This window comes from Metopolophium dirhodum, chromosome 1, assembly GCF_019925205.1.
Source record: "Metopolophium dirhodum isolate CAU chromosome 1, ASM1992520v1, whole genome shotgun sequence".
Taxonomy (NCBI): Eukaryota; Metazoa; Arthropoda; class Insecta; order Hemiptera; family Aphididae; genus Metopolophium; species Metopolophium dirhodum.
This window is the reverse complement of record NC_083560.1, coordinates 112790844-112814365: the sequence shown is the minus strand read 5'-3', so window position 1 is coordinate 112814365 and position 23522 is coordinate 112790844. Positions and strand designations below refer to the sequence as shown.

General features: G+C 33.0%; 2 protein-coding genes across 2 annotated transcripts; one reads left to right on the top strand and one right to left on the bottom strand.

The window, feature by feature from the left end:
* The first annotated feature begins 2332 nt into the window (after nt 1-2332).
* On the top strand, nt 2333-3423 carry LOC132934286 (uncharacterized). Its single transcript, XM_061000571.1, has 2 exons — nt 2333-2564; nt 3305-3423. The coding sequence occupies exons 1-2, from the start codon at nt 2333-2335 to the stop codon at nt 3421-3423; spliced, it is 351 nt and encodes a 116-aa protein (XP_060856554.1).
* A 6349-nt stretch (nt 3424-9772) lies between these two features.
* On the bottom strand, nt 9773-23206 carry LOC132936631 (uncharacterized). The gene is made up of 2 exons (XM_061003384.1): nt 22283-23206; nt 9773-10550 (listed from the first exon to the last, which is right to left on the bottom strand). The coding sequence occupies exons 1-2, from the start codon at nt 22309-22311 to the stop codon at nt 9851-9853; spliced, it is 729 nt and encodes a 242-aa protein (XP_060859367.1). The 5' UTR covers nt 22312-23206; the 3' UTR covers nt 9773-9850.
* Between the last annotated feature and the right edge of the window lie 316 nt (nt 23207-23522).

Sequence of the window (23522 nt, the reverse complement as noted above, 5' to 3'; positions counted from 1 at the left end):
GTTAAGAACCACGGTTTCATTTTCTTTCTAGGGAAAATTAACATTGGGGGCACTGTGTTTCCTATGGCACTTACAGCTAAAGCTACCGTTACTAGTGTGCCTCTTTCCCCTGATGTTATTGAACCCACTTGTTTTGTCCCTTTGACAGCTATAACTTTAGCTGGCCTATGCACAGTTGTAACTCCTGTCTCGTCAACATTATATATATTATGGGGTTCAAACTTAAAACGATCATATAATGAACATAAGTTATCAAAAAACTGTTTAACATTATGTTTGTTAAAGCTTGTGGCTCTGCTTAGACTTGTAGCTTGAGGTGTCCTCACTGATAAATCATTATTTCTTTTCAAAAATGAATACAACCAATCTTCACCAGCACAAAGATTATCATACCAATTACTAGGCATTTTGCAATTATTTACTTGTCCATATTGAAAAGCCAAATTTCTTAGATCAAAACCAGTAAGCCCAAAATATATTCGAGACGACTGTTTCACATACGCCGATAATTCTACTTCTTGTTCTGTCGAAAATACTGTTTTTTTTTGTCCAGCCAATTGTAGCAGGTAGTTTTAAATCTAAAAAAAAAATATACCAAATAACTACCTATAATTAAATGACATTTAAAAAAAATGAATATAATATAATATAATAAACATACTAGGATCAGTTATTTTTTTTTTATAACGTTGTAATGTCATGACATTTACATTATGTTTTTTAGCAGCATCACGGAGGCTCATTTTACCATCAATTACTTCTTGGACCGCTTTATCATAGATAACTTGTGGTGTTGTACCAAAACTGGTCTTTCTTTTGTAATTTCTTACCATATTAATCACTTCTAAATATAAAACAAAATATCAAATAGGCACCAAGATAGGTAGGTAAACGGTTTTATGATTATAAACTGTGGTCGGGGTTAACTGTTACATCAAATTGTATAACAGTTTACCCCGTAAAAATTGGCCCCGTTCGGCCATTTTAAGTTGTTTTAGTTATAACACATTGAATATTTTACATACAAAAGAAATTCCAACATAATTTCATTGAGTAGATATTGTGTAAGAAAATTAGTTAAAAAAAACTTACCTTTCGTGACAATTTGATGGGAATTAGTTAACAAGTCTTGGACGTAAAATTATTTTTTTTTTAATCAAAATTCATGTTTTGTGTAATAACTGTTTCTATTTATTTGTGTTCGAGTTGGCTTATCAATATCTAATTGACCATCATGGAAGCCGATAATTTGGTCAAAAAATTAGTGTTACCAACATCGTACAAAAAGTAACGGCTATTGTAACACCCCACATAACATTTTCCAATGTTAAAACTTCTATAAACGTTGAAGTTGAGTTGAATTTGAAAGGTTCGATAAACAATATTTAATAATACTAGATTAAGTGTTAAGAATTAAACGTTTACATTAAAGTAAATTCTTAGTGCTATATAAACACTTGATTTAGATTAGATTATAAATATTAAAAAGTTAATGTGTATTCAATGCTAAATAAACTTACAATGACTAACATTTAAATAGAGTATCATAAATAATGCTTATTAAGCCTAGATTTATAAGCATTAATAATAGGTTGTTAAGTTAATACTATCCAAACATCAAATTAGAATTACATTGTTAATGTATTCGTTTAAGTATTTATTTAATGCTTGGTAAAAGTTCGTCCCCATTAATTCCAGTATATAGCGGCTGCTAGCCAGCATGTGCCCTGTTAGCTATACGCTGTGCACTGCAGTATAGCTGTTTCCCCATATTATTATTTAGAGTACATAATATATTGGCTATAGCCTGTTACTTATTATACTTATTCAGTTTAAATATTATACTGATCATTAGTTGTGCATTCACGGGTAACATCCAACTATCCAATATTATAATCATGAACATTATTAGATAATAATAATACAAACATCATATAAGTCCTAACCCGCAAGGACCTAATATGAATATTTAAAATAGTTTTTGACATTTGACGATTTTAAATTAATAATATAAACTACCCAACAATTCATGAAATACGATTATAAATTATGATAATTAAAAAATTGTAAACGGCGTATAACAAAATTAATTATAATTATGTTATGCGTATAGTCGTTAAGGTGGGTATCGACTATGCGCGGCAAACCCTCGAACATTGGCTCGCGCGGCAGCCGCGACAAATGGATACCGCGTTGCCGCGCGAGCCAACTAAAAAGTTGCCGCGCTCGAACACGCTGCGTGACGAGCCAAATTGCGTCGGTATTTAGGCACGCGGCAAAGGAATTTCAGTTAATTGCTCGCGAGCAGTTGGGACGCGGATTATAGTTCATCATGGATAATGAAAAGTGTCTAGTTTTAATTCGATTGTATGGCGCTAAAGATTTTTTGTTGAACAGTAAATCTCCACTTTACCACAATAAGACTGTAAGGGAAGATGCGTGGAATGAAATAAGTTCACTAATGAACTTACCTGTTGCTGAACTAAAGAAAAAAATGACCACCCTTCAAGCATCTTACAGAAGAGAAAAATCCAGAGTAGCAAAAAGCCTCATTACTGGTTCTGGTAAGTAGGTATTGCATAATATACTTTCATTTATTTTAGAAAACAATAAACTTTAAACATTTTTACTAGCATACATTCAGAACCGTAGGTGGGGCCCTAAATTGGTGAGACTGGTCCAGGCTAGGACCGCAAAACCCAGATTAAAATATGCCATATTATGTTATAATATATAATAATTAATGTCATTATTAATAATATAAAAATAGTTATAGTAGCTACTATAGGTACTCTATACAATATAGGTACTAATGTATACATATATCCCAATTTACAAGTGTTTACAAAATACCAAGTGATAATATGATATGTGTAAGTATTCTGTATTAGTCGGCAATTTTAAAAAATCTAGTATCCTTTAAAAATAACAATCGGCAAATATAACTATTCAACTATTTAAGTGATATAATCCTATATAGTTTACTCGTAATAAATACATTATTTTCGGGAGTCAGATAAAGATAAGTTACCCATATGGCCATATTACTGTGTTTATGTAAATTGTTTTCACCGATATTGATATCTAAAAATAGAAATGGTAAATAAAATACTACGATAATAAAATGAATGTACCCATGCCCAAATACAATTTAATTTAAATAGTTAATACCAAATGAATAAGTCATTTATTTTAAGAAATGTTTGTAACAGTCAGTATATTAATAGTATTTTTAATTCGAACACAATTAATTAAACAACTTATTATAACTTTTTACACTTATGAATTATGAATTATATTTTAGGTACACATCAAGTTTACGTATCAAAGTGGTTTGCTTTTGACGAATTTAATTTTATGAAAGATAAAGACATACCTAATGAAACATCCGACACAATGTCGGAGCTGGAAAATGTAAGTTAAAATTTTAATATCTGTTTAAATATAATAATGTAATAAAAATAATAATTTAATAACATGATATAATGTAATATCTGTTTTAATATCTGTTTTGCCACGGTATTTCACCATTGGTAACAAAATGATTAGCTAGATGTGTACGTATTTCTTGTGCGTGGTTTCCCGCTCTTCGTGGAATTGAAGGAATAGGCAGTAGTGATGTAGGGGCAGATTCATTTCTCCAAGTTCCAGGTCTAAGTTCCCCATTTGTCTCACTGTCTAGAGATCCAGGTGGTGTATACAGTGATCGTGTATTTGGTTTTTTCCTCAAATAATTATGCAAATGAATAGTGGCTAGGACAATTTTAGTAGCTGTTTTTGGTTCTAGTAACATAGGCTTCCGTAGTACTCTAAATACTGAGCTGAGAATTCCGAAAGCGTTTTCAACGACTACGCGCTCGAGACAGCCTATAATTAAAGATTCTTTCCTGAGAACCTCTGGCCGGTTCTCCGTGGAATGGTTTCATTGTGTATTCATTGAGTGCAAAAGCTTTGTCAGCCAGAATGACATAAGGTACTTTGAAACTATAGGGGACCTGAAGTATTGATGGTGGGGGGACTTTCATAGATTTTTCTTCGAGTTTCTTGTACAACTTAGTATTCTTGAAAACACCCCCATCAGAAATTCTACCCTGACAACCAACATCTACGTACCTAAAGCAATAGTCTGCGTCGACTAAAGCCATGAGTACTATACTAAAAAAATGTTTATAGTTATAAAAATCGGTACCACTGTTAAAAGGGGCTTGTAACATTACATGCTTGCCATATAACGCACCTATTGCATGAAGAAAATTCCATTTTGTTTCAAAATCGTGTGCTAACTCTAACCATTCTGCTTCTGAGTCGGGTGCCTGAAACAATTTAATAAGCATAATATTATTAATTTTTAGATTCTGAACGGATCTGAATGTATTGGTTTTACAATTATTTAATTTTTTTTTTTTGTCTGTCACCACCTTTTAAGATTTTGACTGAATATTTATATTGGCATTTTTTTTACACTATAATATTTTCAAATAAATTATTTCGAGGTGTTTACGGACATTTTTAGTTTCCAATTTTATTAGTTTTTTTTTTATAAATATCTATAAAATTTTATTTGTTGGGTAAAAAAGCTTGACAATTTAATACAAGGCTTCTTATATATTGTTTCAAATGTGGATAAAAAATATTTAAAGTCCGTAGTCACAAATTTTTTTATAAGCATTTAAAGTTCAAATTTTGACTGCATTTATCAAATTTAAAATTTAAAATTATTTTGTAGTTAAAAAATATAAAAAACACTCTTATAGCTAAGAATTGAAAATTTAAAATGAGGTTCCACAATTTGTATAAAATATGTAATAATATAAATTATCCTAGGCTGACAATCGTCTTCGTTCAGAATCATTTTTCGTACACAAGTATATATATCATTGCATTCAAATTTAACACATATAGTGAACTACCCACTGAGGTCTATTCGACATCTACTATACAGTAGAGTGAGTTCCTAGTTTTTTCTTAACGTTATTCGTTGTTTTATAGATATCAACAACTCAAAATAGTTTTACAACACTTGAAAACAATGATAATATAGAACCTATACAATTATCAGCCATAGACAGTACAGATAAACATATAGAAGAACCGACAGATATTTACAAAGCTCCGAATACTCCTACGGTCAAAAAAACAAAAAGAAAACAAAATACTGATGAAGAGTCACATATGCTGAAAAAAGCATTTCAAATTCTAAATGAAACGTCATCGGCAACTGACTCATATTTTACTTACGGCCAGCACATTGCAAACGAGCTCCGTAAATATGATCAACGAACTTTAATTTACGTGAAAAATGCAATCAACAAAGTGATTTTTGAAGCTGATTTGGGATACTACACCTATGGACATACACAAGACACCACTGCTCAAAATTTGACATCGTCTCCTCAGCCTCCAGTTCCGTCTCCTAAAACTTCTGCAGTTCCATATTATAAGTCTCCAGTCCCGTCTCCTCATACTTCGACAGTTTCATAACCTCAGACTCCAGTTCCATCTCCTCAGTCTCTTCCAGTCAATTCTCCGCAGCTGTCAGTTCCTTCTCAGTCTCCAGTTCCGTCTCCTCAGTCTCTTCCAGTCAATTCTCCGCAGCTGTCAGTTCCTTCTCAGTCTCCAGTTCCGTCTCCTCAAACTTCTGCAGTTCCATATTATAAGTCTCCAGTCCCGTCTACTCAAACTTCGACAGTTTCATATCCTCAGCCTCCAGTTGAATTTTTTCTACAATCATCTTCTGAAAATCCGGTTGACCATTCTTTTACATGGTCTATCACTGATGAAGAAAATATGTTTTCCTAAGACGAAAGTTATAAAAAGATTTAATATTTTTTTAAATGTTATAAAAAGGATTTAATTTTTTTAAGTTTTATAAAAAATATTTAAGATTACGTTTTTTTTACGTTTTATTTGATTAATACATAGGTATTATATTATATTTTATAATATACAATTTTTATACGATTAAATATTTCAAAATTTTTTTAAGTTCAAGCGATTGCTATAGGTATACAATAAAAATTTTAATTAAAACTGTGAATGATTTACTTACCTTTACCCAATCTTTCAGAGCTACACATAGTGCGTCACAAACTTCTGGAACTATTCGTGAAATTGATTGTTTTGATACTCGAAAAAGATATTGCAGGCTTGTATACGAGTCTCCAGTTGCTAAAAATCTTATAGCCAATCTTTCCGTTACTGAAATTGCCTCTCGGAATTGAGTGTCAATTTTCTTCACCTGTGCCTCAATTAATGATTTCAGGTGCTCAAACTCTATAGTTGTCATTCTTGTAAAATTTTTTATTGTATCTTCAATGGCTTCATATCTCATGTCTTCCATAAGTTTCACCCCATACTGCATTCGATTTAAATACAATTTCTTCATCCACCAACGTGGTTTTCGTTTAGGCTTTTTTTTAATAATTTGATGTATCACGATGAAAGCAGCAGCAGCACGGGCACGTGAAACGTCCATGGTTGATATTGGACCACAACTGAACGGGATCGCTCGGGCGAACAGCTGGATCACCTGCCGCGCGAGGCTGCCGCGCTCTAATAAAAGTTGATACCTAAATATGGCTCTCGCGGCAAATGTCTGGTTTGCCGCGGTCGAACATGGCGCGCGCGGCAGCCGCGAGTAGTCGATACCCACCTTTATAGTAACTATTATATTAGGTATGCAAGCGAAATTATTTAATGATAATATAAAATAAAATAAAAATAGATATGAACATTTAACAGCGGTCGACGAGACGCGCGTCTCATAATAGTGCAACCCACACCTGTTTGTGCACGGAAAAACCAGACGCCACATATTAGTATTATATTTAATTTTATACTATAGTAGATCGTGTACTATAGTGTAGGCATTTGCATGTTTACTGGAATAACCCTCCAACGACCGGTATCGATCATAATTCGTAGCTTTAGCTACGTACGCGGCTACAGCCTGCAACCATTTAGTTATAATTTATATAGCAGTATATTTCTAAGAATACCTACTATAATCATAATGGCATTGATTAAATATATTATATAACACAAAAAAAAGGTTTTGACAGTTAATATTGAAAAATAATAATAATATATTATATTAATTATTATAAGAGTTATAATATAAAGTTCGAATTTATAAAATGGATATTTAATCAAATTTGAAATTATTTGACCGTATTTAAAATAAATAAGTGGGTAGAAGTTTTCTTGTTGTGTCCTCGCTATGACGCTACGACAGTTCGCCACTGCGAGTATAATATTATTTTTATATTATAATTTATAAGATATCAATGTTAACATAATATTATAGTAAAACAATTGTATTATTCGCAACACTTCGAAAATAAAAATATACAGTAATCAATGTTCAATAAAATTTATTTGCATGACGTTATAGTTGTTAATTCTAATAACTAACGTCTAACTTAGTTGTTACATAATATTATAAAATATTATAAAATAAATTATCTAATACTATAAAATCGCAAGAAAAACAGCTGATCTATAGGGAATTCATGGAGGATCTCATGGTGGAAAAAATTAAACACCGCTCCGTTTCCCCAGTCCGCCGGACCGATCCCGTCGATTCCCTATAGCGCAGCCAATCGCGTACCTTCGCAGCGGCGGCGGCGGTCGGTTTTTAAACGTTTTCGAAAAACGTTACGCTTTTTACGCTGTTTTTCGACTTTTAGACATTTTCACATATAGTTCGTTTCTTTTAAAAGCCGCGTGGTTTGTACGCGATATCGGTCCATAGCCATCGCAATCGACGCCAGCGTAGGTCGTTATTATCGCTTTTCGTTTCGTCTTTTCTGTAATGGTCTCGACAGCTTGGTACCTACTATCGTAGTTCTAATAGCAGATAAGTGGCTGCCGAGATATTATAGTTGCGGGTCGCAGACAATTTGTTTGATGTTGTAGTCGTGGTTGATAATAAATAAAAGACAGTTGTTGTTTTATTGTGAATTTTATTATATTGTTGATAATTTTTCTAAGTCCAAAATATGCTCGTACAGAGTGGCGTGAAGGTGCTTGCACTAATGGGTGGTAGTACACGTCTGAAAACAGGCCGATTCGGGCTCCCTTTTATATGCAGTTCCCCGTACCCCTTGCCTATAGATACTGTATCTCGGCTCACGGATGTGGTTTGTGTGAACATCGTTCCAGCCCACGCCTTTCATGACTTCCAGTATAATTCTGTGTATTCGGTTTGAGATAATCACTAATATTTTTTATATTGGATATCGTCACGTACAGCGTACAGCGTTGTAATCAAAATAATCATATAGTATATATTTTTATATTTGAACATCTTCCGTACCCTTACCATAATTATGGTTCAGTGAGTTCCTAATATCTACCGTCTCTTCCCCAAGACATTAAAATGTAATATACAGAAAGAACCCTTACCTCCGTCTCTATTATCCGATGTATGCCGAATTACAGTATCTAAATTATAGTATAGTATAGTTATGTACCTGTGGGATTTGTTTTATTGTTAAGTAGTAACTTGCTTACTACATCTCCCCCTTTAAAAGTTGATTTTTATCGTCTAAATGAGAAAAATTAACTCAAACTTCCTCCATTAGTTCAAGCACTTTCCTATGATTACAAATTTTACATATATCAATTATTACATTACATTCAATTATTACATGTTTACATTTTATGTTTTACATCAATTACATCATTATATTTATATGGTACATTTCACCATATTAATTATTATCGACAGAATACAGGTTATGATTCACAATATTACAGTATATATTTTGCTTATTATCTAGGTTAGTATCTTATGTGATTAACAATATATTCTTTTTTTTTTTTTTTGTGTTTTTGTTTACATCAATAATCTTATCTTAGTGTTAATATAATATGTGTAATAATATTTTAATATAACATGAATTCTTAAAATCTATTACAATATATATTTTTTTTTCGTGCAATATATATATATGATAAAATAGTGGTGTTTACTATATTTTATTTTCCATTACCATGTTAATTATATTTTAAATAAATTAGATTAATATATTTCTTATTCCATCACCATGTTAATTACGCCAATATATGCTAATATGTTCCTAACTTTCTCTCTTTTTTTTTTTTTTCATTCTACGTTTACGTTTACTTCTATATATATATTTTCCATTAATCGCTATATCATTATATTTTATGCCTAGTTAATATTACTATCCCTATACTGTAATTAGATTGTATCTTTTTACTACAGGTCCAGACCAACAATAAACTATTGTATTCAAGTTTTATTACATGATCAAGACTAGTATTAAAACGATTCTATTCTATTCTATTTTCGTAATGATCTCATCTTGCTAATTGAACCCGTGTCGCCAGAGTGTGCTGCAAATCAAAGCATCCTCCCGCGACACTGGCTAAACTAATAAGATTTTGTAATTTCTTATTGTGAGTTATTATGGCCATTTGGTCCCTTGGTGATCCCGTTAAAAAAATCTGCTATTCACACGATTTTCCCAACCAATCACCAAACGATCAAATTCCAACATTTTTCTTAAGTGGTCAAACCGTTCGGTGCATAATAGTGCACCATTTGTCAGTCTCCAATAAAATAGACAAAATATGCCCCTATTATTTACCGCCCGATTCCTAATGTTATTTCTTTCTCTTTTGTTTTTCTGAAATTAATGAAATTAAAATTACTATTTGTGGTATTCTGTTAGTTAATTATTAATATCTAGCGTTACTTTTTTTTTCTATATATATTTACTTTAGTGTGTTAATTAAGCTACTTTGTTATTTGCTATAATAAAATTTATAAATTCGTAAAAAATTATATTTTTACAACGTGGTGCTAGGTGCGTGGTATTGTCTATATAGGTTGGAATTGTTTCACCAAATTTTGGTACCCATATTCCTTAACCATTCTGTTAAATATGCATTTTGTAAATCTCACATCAGTCTTTGGGTCGTGAGCGTATGTTATTTTATGTTTTTGTGTACATACGCCGCTATGCGCTTCCGTTAAGTTCAATAGCCTACCTCTTTTCTGGATTCTACCTACATTAAATTCGAAAATTCTTTCAGTTATTTTTCCCCTCAATTTTTCTAGTATCATGTAGAAGTCCCCATCGAAATTCAAATCATAGCATCTGATATTTAGAACTTCTATGTGTCCTAACCCTAGTCTACTTAAAATATTCCTATCGTATGATCCCCCGAACAATACCACTACATTTATTTTATCTCCACGCAAAATATAATTTTTTATGAATTCTGGTGTTAGGTTATTTAATTTCGAATTCAGACTTTTGTTAAGTTGCGCTAAACAGGTCGTCTCCACTTCCTTTTTGTTGTGAAAAATCCGCCTTATCGATTTCTCTGCCAACTGTGTTTCACGAACAGTCATAATTCTCATCTGTTCGTGGAGTGGCAGGAGAAGCGGTTTCCCCTCGAGCTTACGAATTTTACATTTGTTTAGGCTGTTTGAGATTGCTCCTGATATTAGTACAATGTCTGTTCTCCTCATATTGGTAAATTCGAAATCCATGACAACGAACTTGACTTCCCTTCTAATTCAAAGTCGATAATATATTTAATGTCATTATTAACTTATAATTAGTGTATTTTATTCTAATTTACTATTTCTAACTACTTGTGTAAATATTTTCTATAAAGTTTCTAACACTTTCTACATATATATTCTAATCATATAACAACCTAACCTAACCTAATTATACATATATATTCTATCAAAATATTATTATTATTTTTTTTTTTTTTTTTTGTTATTTTATTTGAGGTGGTACATCCTCCCCTCCGAGTGTATTTTGCTCGTCTACCTTATTAAACTTTTGTTCAGCTTTGATATTATCCGTACAGAGTTTACTTCTACCTAATCGTACCATTTCATATTGCGGACGTCGCAACGAAGTAAGCCTACATTTATACGTTATGTATATAAAAATGATTAACATGACCGAGAATACTATCAAGCCCAATGTTAAATAGAATAAATAGTTACGCGTATCGCTTACTTCTAACTGTCCTGATTGTGTTAATATTTCATTGTCGATTTGTTGTTGCACCTTATCTAACGATTGTGCTATTTCGTGTATTTTTTCGAGTTTATGTGAATCTTGGTTAACCATTATCTTAGGTAGGTTCATGCTCTTTATTCTATCGGATACTTTAAATGATATTTTTCCCTGTCCTACTTCGGGTATAAAGTTAACATAGTGTTTTGATTTTATTTCTTGTGTCGGATTTAAAATGATATCGTTTCCGTACGCCCTGCATTTTGAGCTTAACCAAATTAATCCTTGCTTCCGTATTTTTGTAATATATGGTTCCGAGTTTTCCCTACACGCAATAGTCAATGTTTCACCCTTTGTTGTGTATATCCAGGTGTTTGCATGTTTTAATTTATAAAATATGTCTTTCGATAATACTAGGACTCCCGTCTCGCATGTTTCTGGCAAGACATCCGGATTTTTGAATAAAGCTATCTCACATGGATTTTTGTTGTTCGAGTGTACGACTGGTGAAAACTCTGGACATATTGTAAATATTTCTGTTTCCGTACAATGTAAAAGCTGAGTTTCTGTGAACGTGGTATATTGTTCCCTATTCTTTGTAATCGCTACATATTGGAATTCTGGTTTTAAAACAATACTATGATTTTTATTCTTCATTCCGTTTATCATTGTTTCGACCGGCTGTGGTATTGGAAGTATTCTGAACAACGTGAGCTCCAATTCGGTAACCAGCGGAAGTTTTATTACGAATACTATTTGACTATCCTTATAGAACACTGCCATTTTTGTAATTTTACTTAACTCGTAAATTTCATTCGGATTTGTGCCCATAGGCAAATTTAAATTAATAGGTAAAGTTAACTTAATTTGCGTTAAATGATCTGCCATTTCTCGCGGTGTCATTAAACTTGGGTGTATTACCCCTGTCCTAGCCGCAGTTATAATAGCACCTATCGATTGCGTTTCCATTGAATATTGCGATAATAGTGCTGTGAATATACCATGTATTTTATTTGATAAAACTAATGCTTCTAACGTGTTTGTTTTGTTAATTACTTCGTTTATTATATCTTTTTTATTAACTAACTCATTGTATAATTTATTTATTTCATCCGATGTGGTACTAATCCCCTTTACAGTAGATTTAACTACCGTAGTTTGGTCTTTAAGTATGTGTAACATGCGTTCGTTAGTTCGTTCTATTTTACCTATTTCCTCCACCGATTCTTTTGCACATTCTTCGTCACATACCCCGAATAATGTTTTCATGGCCGATCCTACGAAATTTATTAGACCCCGCCTTTTCCTACTTGTGTACGTGGTTGTTTCCGATTGTTCGGTGTACCTACCTATCGATTCGTACATTTTTTCTCGTTGTAAGGAAATTTCTTGAAACATTACTTTAAAGATATTGTCTAGCCTAGAACACATTTCAAGTGTTGTTGCGCTGTTTTTACAAAGATTAGTTATTATACCTATTTCCAATTGTAATTTGTCATGCCTAAGGTCATAATTTTTTAATGGTAAATACGTGATCAGTTGCCAGGTCGCTCCTGTCAACCGAACTGTACCGTAATTTTCATAATACATCAGTGTTTGATTTCTAAATTCTTCCACCTTATATGGAATTTGACCATGTCCTGCCGTAATCAGAGATAACCTAAAACAATATATATATACACATTAGTTTCAAACTTGTTTTATCTTGTTGAAATAATCTCTAATATATATATTATTTTCGTTTCATCTCATCGGCCTGGACAAAATACGCGTACTTATTGCGTCTGAAATTGAACTAATTAATTTATAACCTGTTGTTAGTGAGTTCCGGTGGTTGCTTGTTCGTTCAGAATATGGTGGCAACTCCCACCGTTCCTATACCGCCAACCGTCAAAATTAATTAGCTCCATCCCATTTTTTTTCTATCTTTTTTTTTTATTAATTTTTTTTTCATTACTGACTATCATTATTATTCCTAACTATGTACCTATCTTCTACTTCATTAAAAATACTTTCTATAGCTATATTACTAACATTAAGTAAATTTGTAACATTGTTTTCATAATCACTACTATTTATGTTCCTATAATTGTCAATATTACTGTCGCTATCGCTAAATCCGTCTAACTCGTCCATATTACTAATTGTATTATTCGGTGTTATATTTTCTAAACTATCGTTATCACTATCACTATCCGACCACCACAGTCCAGCTGCTTCAGTCATATTAATATTTCTAATGACAGGCTCCCGTATCCTATTGTTAGCCATTTCCCTACTAATACTACTATTAATGCTTATATTATTGTTATTACTAACATTATTTTCAATATTGTCGCTATTTTTTAGTATATACAACCTATGATTGTTAATATTCAAATACTGTGCCCATGTTACCCTGTTTATTCCCTTATTCAATTCCCAAAATTCATTGATGACCCTTCTTGCCAGTGCTATATTGTCATTTAATTGTTGTTCATCTTCATTGCCCGTGGTTACAGGTGGTTCCGTGCGGTTATATATTATGCTCGCTACGCCTATTGGTTTAGCTCCGCCTCGGTCAGTCATTCGATTGATGTTCAGGTGGTAACAAAATGGTATTGTTGATACGTTACACGCGTATGGGTTCCGGAACCAATCCCATAACGTTTGACATAATTCAACGATTTCCGCTTCCGGAAACCTGCCAGGAGGGATGTTATTCCTATTTCCGTAGTAATTGTCAATTAACGTCCTAAGATTATGTGTAGTCGGTCTCATAGGCTCCTCCCCCGCATATCGGTATATCTCCATTTCACCCACGTACGTATCATTTTTTTTTAATACTATTACCACCAGGCGACCTCCCGCCTGAACGCTCAAAATCATTTCGAATTCCGGTTCTTCATTTGCACTGTTACTGAATTGCACTAGTAGCTTAGTCCCATCTGAATCAATGATCACCAGTGCTGTTATCTCCTCTTCCCTACAAGTTTCCTTTTATTATTATTTTTTTTTCTATTTATTTAATGTTAATCTAACTACTATTGTGTTTACTATTTCTACTTCCATATTAAAAATAATTTCTATCTACGTAATTTTCTTAAAATGAAGCTTGTGTCATGCTTGCATGTACTAATTTACTAGGAATCTGTTACCATGTATACTTATCCTATAATAATTCTATTTTTTTTTTCATACATTAATTATACATGTTCCAATAATAATTCTGGTTCCGGTATACACTTCAGGTGTTCGATTAATTCCCGACAATATCTATTTCTGATTCTGCTTCTTGACATGTCGTAAAGATATGTTGCGATGCTTTGTTCCATTCTTCTTATTTTGTCCTCTGAGAAAGGTTTAGTCAATTGGCTGTTTGCTATTTGTATATGTTTCGTAAAACATGGTGGCATATTGCTTCCGTCACCTATCGTATTTTTGTCATGTTCCCCGTTCATAATGGCGAGTTCCAGTTTGGTACAGAATAATTTGTATGTTTCCCTATAATTAGATTTTCTATTAGTTAATTATGTACTACCTAACTTTGTTTGAATTTGATTAATCCTAATTTAATTTAATCTCTATATTATATATATATATTTTTTTTTTTTTTAAAGTTGCGAATTTACTATATCGTCGCGGGCTCGTATTGTATCCATTTCCGTACATTCTAACGTTCGTACTAGGTATCGATATCTCTCCTTCCTGACTAATCTATAGTGCTTCACTACAGTCGTCATTATCAACAGCATTATTATTACTATTATTCCTAGTATTCCGCATAATATGTATAGGTAATTAATTACACGTTCCTCTGGAATGCACACAACTGCTTTCTCATTATTTTCCATATAATAACTGTCCTTCGTTGTGTCGTAATTTATATTTTCACTTTCTGTGGTCCTCCAGTGTTGCATTGATGTTTCGTCCGTAATATTATTTAATTCGTCATTCGATATTGTACGTCCGGCTCTTGCTGCCCGTGTAGTGTGACCTACTGTGCTAGTTACGCTCTTATAATCATTGTTTACTTCCGTGGCGTTGAACTCGATTGACCCAGTTGTCGTTGCTGTTATGTTTATTTGCATTGCACTGTTTTTGTCTACTTCTTCCATATCTCTTATCTTAATAAAATTTAAAAAATAGTCTGATTCCATTTTGAATTGTTCATAATATGTTCCATTTTTATTTTTTATTTGTACTACACATGATTTTTCCATGAGGTACTCATTTTCAAAGGGATATGGTTGAGGTACACTTCCGTGATATGGCGTGCTACATATAATTTGTAACGATTCCATATTACATTCATTGTATTGAAATTGTGGCATGATTATTGTGTCAGATTGATAGTAGTCTATTCCTACCAGATTTCTTCTATAATTATCTTCGTTTTTATAATAGATCTTGATTTCTGACCCCTTGCCGGAATTTGCATTTTCCTGGCTTTTTACTGTTCCAATTGCTATCGTTATTAATGAAATCCACCTATAATATCCATATATTTTATTCTTCATATTAAAATGCTATCGTGAGCACATCCCACGCCAACTTATCGTTTAATGTATACCTAATTTGTGTACTATAAATATTCCGTATCCTACGCTATATCTATACTATATATATGTATATATTTTACTGTGTTGTATAACTACATTTTATCTTATCCTATTATTACTTAATTATTTATAATTAAAATTTTGTTATGTGTTTATTCGATTTCTTCGTTATTCACATTATTGTCTTCGTAATATAGTTTCACATCGTTTTTGTGTACTGTCACTTTTTTGCGATTTCGCGATATAACTACATTTTCTGAATCTAATACGTCCAGTACTTCGTATGGTCCCTTCCAAAGTGGACTTAACTTATTTCTTTGAGTATGATCTTTAAGTAAAACCATATCATTGATTTTTAATTCTTCCGTATTTGTTTTCCTATCATAATATCGTTTATTTACTTCTTTATTCTTTATTAACCTGTTCCGTGCAATTTGATGAGCTTCCTGGAACTTTTGTTTAAGATCGTATACGTAATCGTCATAATTGTACCTAGGTTCCGGGTTTGCTTTTAGTTTAACTGGTATGTTAATATTCTTGCCATATAATAATGCGTATGGCTGGTACCTTGTGGACGTATGTTCCGTAGAATTGTATACAAACATTGCGTAAGGTAAAAGCTCATCCCAATTGTCTAAACTTTTACTTACATAGTGTCTTAAATACTCTGCCATCGTTTTATGAGAACGTTCCAACGCGCCGTTGCTAGCCGGGTGATAGCCGGAAGTCTTAATCTTATTTATTTTTAACAATCTACATACGTCTTTGAAACAATTTGACATAAATTCGGTGCCCTGGTCGCTTAAAATTTCATCCGGTATTCCATGTATACAGACAAAATTTATTACGAACGCTTTTGCCACCACGTTAGCGGTGTGACAAGGTATTGCTACCCCTAGGCTGAACTTTGTTAAGTCGCATTGCATCGTGAGTATATAATTGTTACCTAAACCGGTTGTAACCAACGGTCCCACAATGTCTAAAAATACTTTTTCAAATGGTTTCGTACTAGTGGTAGTAATTACCATTGGATATTGAATATGTTTGTTAGTATTTTTATTCATCTGACATGCTGTACAATTTTTTATATATTCTTTTACGTCCTGCTTCAAATTCGGCCAGTTAAATTGTTTCTTTATTTTCTTCACGGTTTTGTTGATCCCTAGGTGTCCACCCAATACTGAATTATGTAATTGTTTGAAAATTACTAATTTTTCTTCCCCGCTAAACTCTAATTTGGTACAAATTATTATCTCTATGTTTGTATTACGAAAAATGTATCTTATCATTGATCTAACTTTTGCCCAATCTAGTCCGTCTTGTCGTCCTAATTGGTTCATTGCTAATTTGGTTAATTTATGTTTTTCGCAAAAGTACTTAAGATTTAGTAAAGCAACGTGTAAATTTTGGTACGTGGCTAATTGTTTCTTTTTCGTTTTTGTTATTAAAAATATTATGTACCTATCTCCGCTTTTGAATTTTACGACGTCGCCTAAATCTTTATGAGATTTTAATTGCTTGTCTCTACCAAATCTCATTTTTAATTCGTAATTAATACCTGATCGAAAATTATAATATTTTTCAATTTCAGATACTATGTGGTACTCCGACGGACTATTTATTAGTTCACCGTGTACTTCTTTAACGTCTTTATTAGATATTACTGTTGTTTCGAATTTTTGCATAAAATTATCATAACTTTCGTCCTTAATTTCTGTAATATTATACATACGCGATAACGCGTCGACATTGGTGTTTAACTTGCCCATTTTGTATACTATCTCATATTCGTACTCCTCCAATTGTAGTCTCCACCTTGCCAATCGGGATAATGGGTCTTTCAAATTAAATAGCCATGACAAAGGCCTATGGTCCGTAAGAATTGTAAATTTTCTACCATATAAATACGGTCGAAATGTTTTTACGCCGAATATAATCGCCAAACATTCTAGTTCCGTTGCCGAATAATTACATTCCGCCCTGTTTAAAGTTCTAGAACTGTAAGCTATTGGTAAATCCGATCCTATTTTACCTTGAGATAATATTGCACCTAGCGCCCTACCGCTAGCGTCTGTCGTTAGTATAAATTGTTTTGTAAAATCCGGATATTGTAGAATTGGTTCTGAACATAATATTTCTTTTAATTTATCGAAAGCTTTTTGACAGTCTTCGTCCCAATTGAACTTTACGTCTTTTCTTAATAATTTCACTATTGGATTAGCAATAGCACTATAGTTTTCTATGAATTTTCTATAATACCCACTAAGTCCTAAAAAACTTTTAATTTGTTTAACGTTTTTAGGAACCGGAAAATCTTTTACAGATTTAACTTTTGCTTGGTCCGGTTTGATTCCTTCGTCACTAATTACATGACCTAAAAATAAACATTCCCGTTGTAAAAAACTACATTTGTCCGGTTCTATTTTTAGATTGTGTAAACGTAATCTCTCGAATACGTTTATTAATTTTTCATTGTGGTCTTGTAAATTTTTAGCATACACTATTATGTCATCCAGGTATACTAAACACTTCATTCCTATCAACCCTGATAACACGTTTGTCATCATTTTTTGAAATGTCGCCGGAGCTGAACTTAGACCCATAACTAATCGTTTAAATTGATAATGCCCTTGTCCCGTCGAAAATGCCGTAAGTTCTTTTGATTCTTTAGCCAAAGGTACCTGAAAATACCCCGATTTTAAGTCTATCAAACTGAACAGTTGACATTGTCCTAATTGGTCTAATATTTCCGTTATATTTGGTAATGGGTGAAATTCATTTAAAGTTACTTCATTAAGTGCCCTAAAATCGATAACTATTCTGAATTTTTGTTTCCCCGAGGCGTCCTCCTTCTTTTTGACTAATATTAATGGTGCGTTAAACGGACTCATTGATCTTTCTATGATTTCATCTTTCATCATTTGACCTATTTGTTTTTCTATCTCCGGTTGTTGTGAAAACGGTAAACGATATGGTTTTTTATAAATCGGTTTCAAATCCTTAGGAACCTTTATTACGTGTTCTGCTGCCGTAGTACACGTAAGATTATCCCCTTCTAAATAGAAAATGTCCGCGTAATGTTCACATATTTTTATTATCGAATTATATTCGTGAACTTGAAGATGATCAGTACGTATCAACGCCCTGACCCGACGCGAGCGTTCAGTGTCAATTGTGTTTATACACCGTACGCTATCTGTCAAAACATCCGTGTCGTATGAAATATTACGCACTTGACCTACATTTATTTCCTGTGTCATTTCAGATATATTTAATATGCTTATTGTAGTTTTGTTGTTTTTGACTGTATTGTAAATATTCGCGCAATATACGCCCGGTATTAATTCTTGTTTATTAATTAAAATATTTTTATTATTCATTTCTGTATCGGGTATATCGATTTGTACTATTGTCTCTGAGCGCGGGTTTAATGTAAAACAGATGTCACTATCGCTTCCGGTTTTATTATTATTTATTGTTAGCGTGTTATTAGCAACGTCTATTACTGCATGATTATCTATTAGAAATTTATTACCAATAATTCCGTCTGCCAGAATCGGAAAAATATTGTTTACAACATACAATTGTGTTTCGAATGCTTCATTATTAATTATTAATTCTATTTCTGTTTTTCCTATTGTAGAAACTATTTTTTCATTGATGCCTTTCAAATAAATTTTTTCGTTTTCGTTAATTTCAGTGTTTCCTTTTAATGCATTAATTTTAATTATATTTAGATCCGCCCCAGTATCGACTAATAATTTAATTTGATTCTTATTAAAACTGGGTGATTCTAAAGTAATGTGGTTGTCTATTAATTTTGCTGTGATGTGGAAAATTCTGTGTGTGGGTCTTGAACTATTTCTTGGACCAATCTGACTCCCACTGGTGATGGTCCGTTGGCGTTTCCCGACGTGCTTCTTTCGTTTTTCTGTTTTGTATAACAGGTTGAAATTTCATGACCTATCTTATTGCAGTAACTGCAAAGTACGCCCTGAGTATTGTTATTATCCCTACGAACATTATTGCTGTTGTTCGCATGGCGCGTGCCGTTTACACGATTATTGTTGTACGTATTTTGTTGCGCATTAGGTCGATTGCTCCAGCAATCTCGTGCTATGTGATTAGATCTACCACAAGTGTAGCATCCGGTGCTTCGGTTAATATTATTTTGTTGTACATTATTGCCATTGAAATTCCGTCCATAGCCGTTTCCGCCTCGTTGACCGCCGCGATTAACCATGTGTGAGCCATATCCGCTCTGATTATTATTCCCATAGTTATTGCGGTTGTTGTGATTAACATATCGGTTGTTATACCCGTTGAAATTATTATTTCTATTGCTTTGATTTTAATTACCGTTTCCTCCGCGATTAACTGCGTTATTTGTATTACCACCATTTTGTCGTTTTTCCTCGTTATTGACGTCCGCCTGTTTTCCATTACCGTTTTGTCTCTGCAATTTATCCATTTCTACTTTTGACTCATATTCGAGCATCTCATCGATCGCCGTTTTGAAACATTGTTCCAATGTACTGGGATTTCGACTTTTCAATACTGTATATAAGTGATGAGGTAACCCTGTCATAAATATGATCATCGCCTGTTTCTTTGTTTGTTTTTTCACTATATCTGCCTCGGCCTGAGCTAGACCTATCGTACTTGCCGCGCAGAGTTTATAATATAACTCTTCGATTCTACTAGCGAATTTTGCCACACTTTCTCCCTCGGCCATACGTGCCGTGTTTAAAGCTATTGATAAGGCCCTCTCCGATACTTTTTGTTCGAATGCCCCTTCTAATATTGTTTTTATTGCTCCCCATGTTTCTAAATTTCGATATTTTGTTACTTCTAACGCATTTCCCGTTAACTTAGAAGTAATTATTTTTAATAATATCGGTGTATCTGCTTCCGTTGTTTCTTTAATTGCGATTTCACAAATATTTATAAATTCGGCTACGTCCTTTTTGCCCGTGCAAATAGGTATCATAGCAATTGCTTTATCTAAATCCATTTTACTCATTTTTTTCTTAACCACTGACTCTAACTGCACGTGAATTACGCTTGAGTCTGACCTAGTACCTAAACGACCTACGGTTTGTTTTCGTGGCGCGGTACCTATCTGTTCTGTTAAACTATGTGTTCTTACTAAATTTTTCCTAACAGTTTTAACTATGTTTTTCCTAGTTTGTTCTAAAAATTCTTTCTTTACAGCGTCTTTTAAAACTGCCTCTTTTAATTCTTTCCTAGATTTATAATTTTCAACTTTTATTGAACTGTCCGCAGAACTAGTATCAATATCTGAACTATCGGATTCTGACATATATTTATCTAAACATTACATATATATAATTTTTAATAAATTATATCTACTAGGTACTTATAAATTATATCTACTAAATTTATTAATATCCTATCCGCGTGAGTAATTACCAAAAGTATTTACTCTACATGTATATACTATTATTGATTTATAACTAATAATTCGTAACTACCGTCACCAAAATTAATAATACGTAAAAATTATTACTTATAAAATAAATTTCATGCACAAATAATAAAAACTAATTACGTAAACGCACGACGTACGTTGGACATGGATGAGTACCTATCTAATAACACGTAAAACGTTCGACCGCCTATGTTACGCGTGTTAAATTTCGATACGGTATCCCCTCACCCGTTTCCCTCGCCCTGTTCCGCGATGTTTTTTTATGCGTACGCGCTCGTACTACGCTCGAATAACGAAAAAATTCCCCGGTTAGCTACTCCGTAAATCCCTCTAATAATATTCGACTTCCTATCCCCTATTTTTATAGACTATAGACTATAAAAGTATTATTACTAATTTTTCCTAAATGATTTAATTTCCTAATTTACGCGCTTTACCATTTAATCTTCTAAACACTAACAATTTTTTTTTTTTTTTTTTTTTTTGATTTCTAATAATTATTCTATCAACTTATTCTTAGTAACGTTATACTATTTCTTATCCTAGGGCCCCTATAATTAATCTCTCTCTTTTTTTTTCTTTCAAAACTTTTCAAAATTTGACGTCAATTACTTTAATAAGGTCATCTACTGCCTTTTAATTCAAAATCTCTTTTTTTTCAATATATATCACTTAAATTCTCTCAACAATTATATTTCAATTCAAAATTCAATATTTCACTTTAATCAATTATTCTCATATATAATTCAAAAATGCTACGCGCGTGCATCAATTTCCTAGATCAGCCTATCGCTGTCTACTTTAATTTATTAGATCAGTCTCCGCTGTCTATCACAAAATATCATAAAACACTTAGGTCAGTCCCTGCTGCCTATCACAAAATACCATAAAATTCTTAGGTCAGTCCCTGCTGCCTACCATAAAATACCATAAATACTTAGGTCAGTCACTGCTGCCTACCATAAAATACCATAAAATTCTTAGGTCAGTCCCTGCTGCCTACCACAAAAATCTCAGATCGGTCCTTGCCGTCTATAAAAATCCTAGATCAGTCTACAGCTGTCTATCATAAAATACGTATATAGTTCTTCCCAAGCTTGTTTCCTATTTTTTTTTCTTTATTTAATTTTATTCGAATATTTTTCCCTAATATTTTACACCACCACCAAGTATAAAATAAACGCTGATATATATATGTATCAACGTGAGACGTGCACTTCAAGCTATACAATTTTAATTTTAATTATCTATCTTCACTTAATTAATATACTCACAACAACGTTGTTGCCACTGCTGTGTTCATTTTCTTGATTGACTGCTGGCCCGTCTTGAATTTGTTCGTTGATCCCGGAGTCGCCTTGGTTGATCAGACCTCAACTGTTACCTCCGTGGAGCTGCTTGACGTGGTGTAGCCGCTGCGTCGGTATTGGATCTCCGAAGTTGAATGTAGCCGCCTTGACTGCTAGACTCGCCTTTGGAAATTTAAATCCACCGCTTTGACTGCTCGCCTCGTCTTGAAACTCCTTGAACCTCCTTTTTCGACTGCGCCAGTGTAATGGTCTCGACAGCTTGGTACCTACTATCGTAGTTCTAATAGCAGATAAGTGGCTGCCGAGATATTATAGTTGCGGGTCGCAGACAATTTGTTTGATGTTGTAGTCGTGGTTGATAATAAATAAAAGACAGTTGTTGTTTTATTGTGAATTTTATTATATTGTTGATAATTTTTCTAAGTCCAAAATATGCTCGTACAGAGTGGCGTGAAGGTGCTTGCACTAATGGGTGGTAGTACACGTCTGAAAACAGGCCGATTCGGGCTCCCTTTTATATGCAGTTCCCCGTACCCCTTGCCTATAGATACTGTATCTCGGCTCACGGATGTGGTTTGTGTGAACATCGTTCCAGCCCACGCCTTTCATGACTTCCAGTATAATTCTGTGTATTCGGTTTGAGATAATCACTAATATTTTTTATATTGGATATCGTCACGTACAGCGTACAGCGTTGTAATCAAAATAATCATATAGTATATATTTTTATATTTGAACATCTTCCGTACCCTTACCATAATTATGGTTCAGTGAGTTCCTAATATCTACCGTCTCTTCCCCAAGACATTAAAATGTAATATACAGAAAGAACCCTTACCTCCGTCTCTATTATCCGATGTATGCCGAATTACAGTATCTAAATTATAGTATAGTATAGTTATGTACCTGTGGGATTTGTTTTATTGTTAAGTAGTAACTTGCTTACTACATTTCAATTGCCGTTTGTGCTCTATTTGTTAAGTTTATTTCTTTTGAACCCCGTGAATATGCGGTTTGTACACTTAAAAATTCGCGTTCACGAAATGTCAGTCGGTCTTCGTTCCAACGCACAAGTGCACAATAAATATATACTGTTTTTTTTGTTTTGTTTTTGATTCAATAAATATTGCATTATGTGATTGTAGACGTATTGTTTGGTCCTTAATAACGTAGCTGGTATATTGCTTAACGTAAACACAATTAA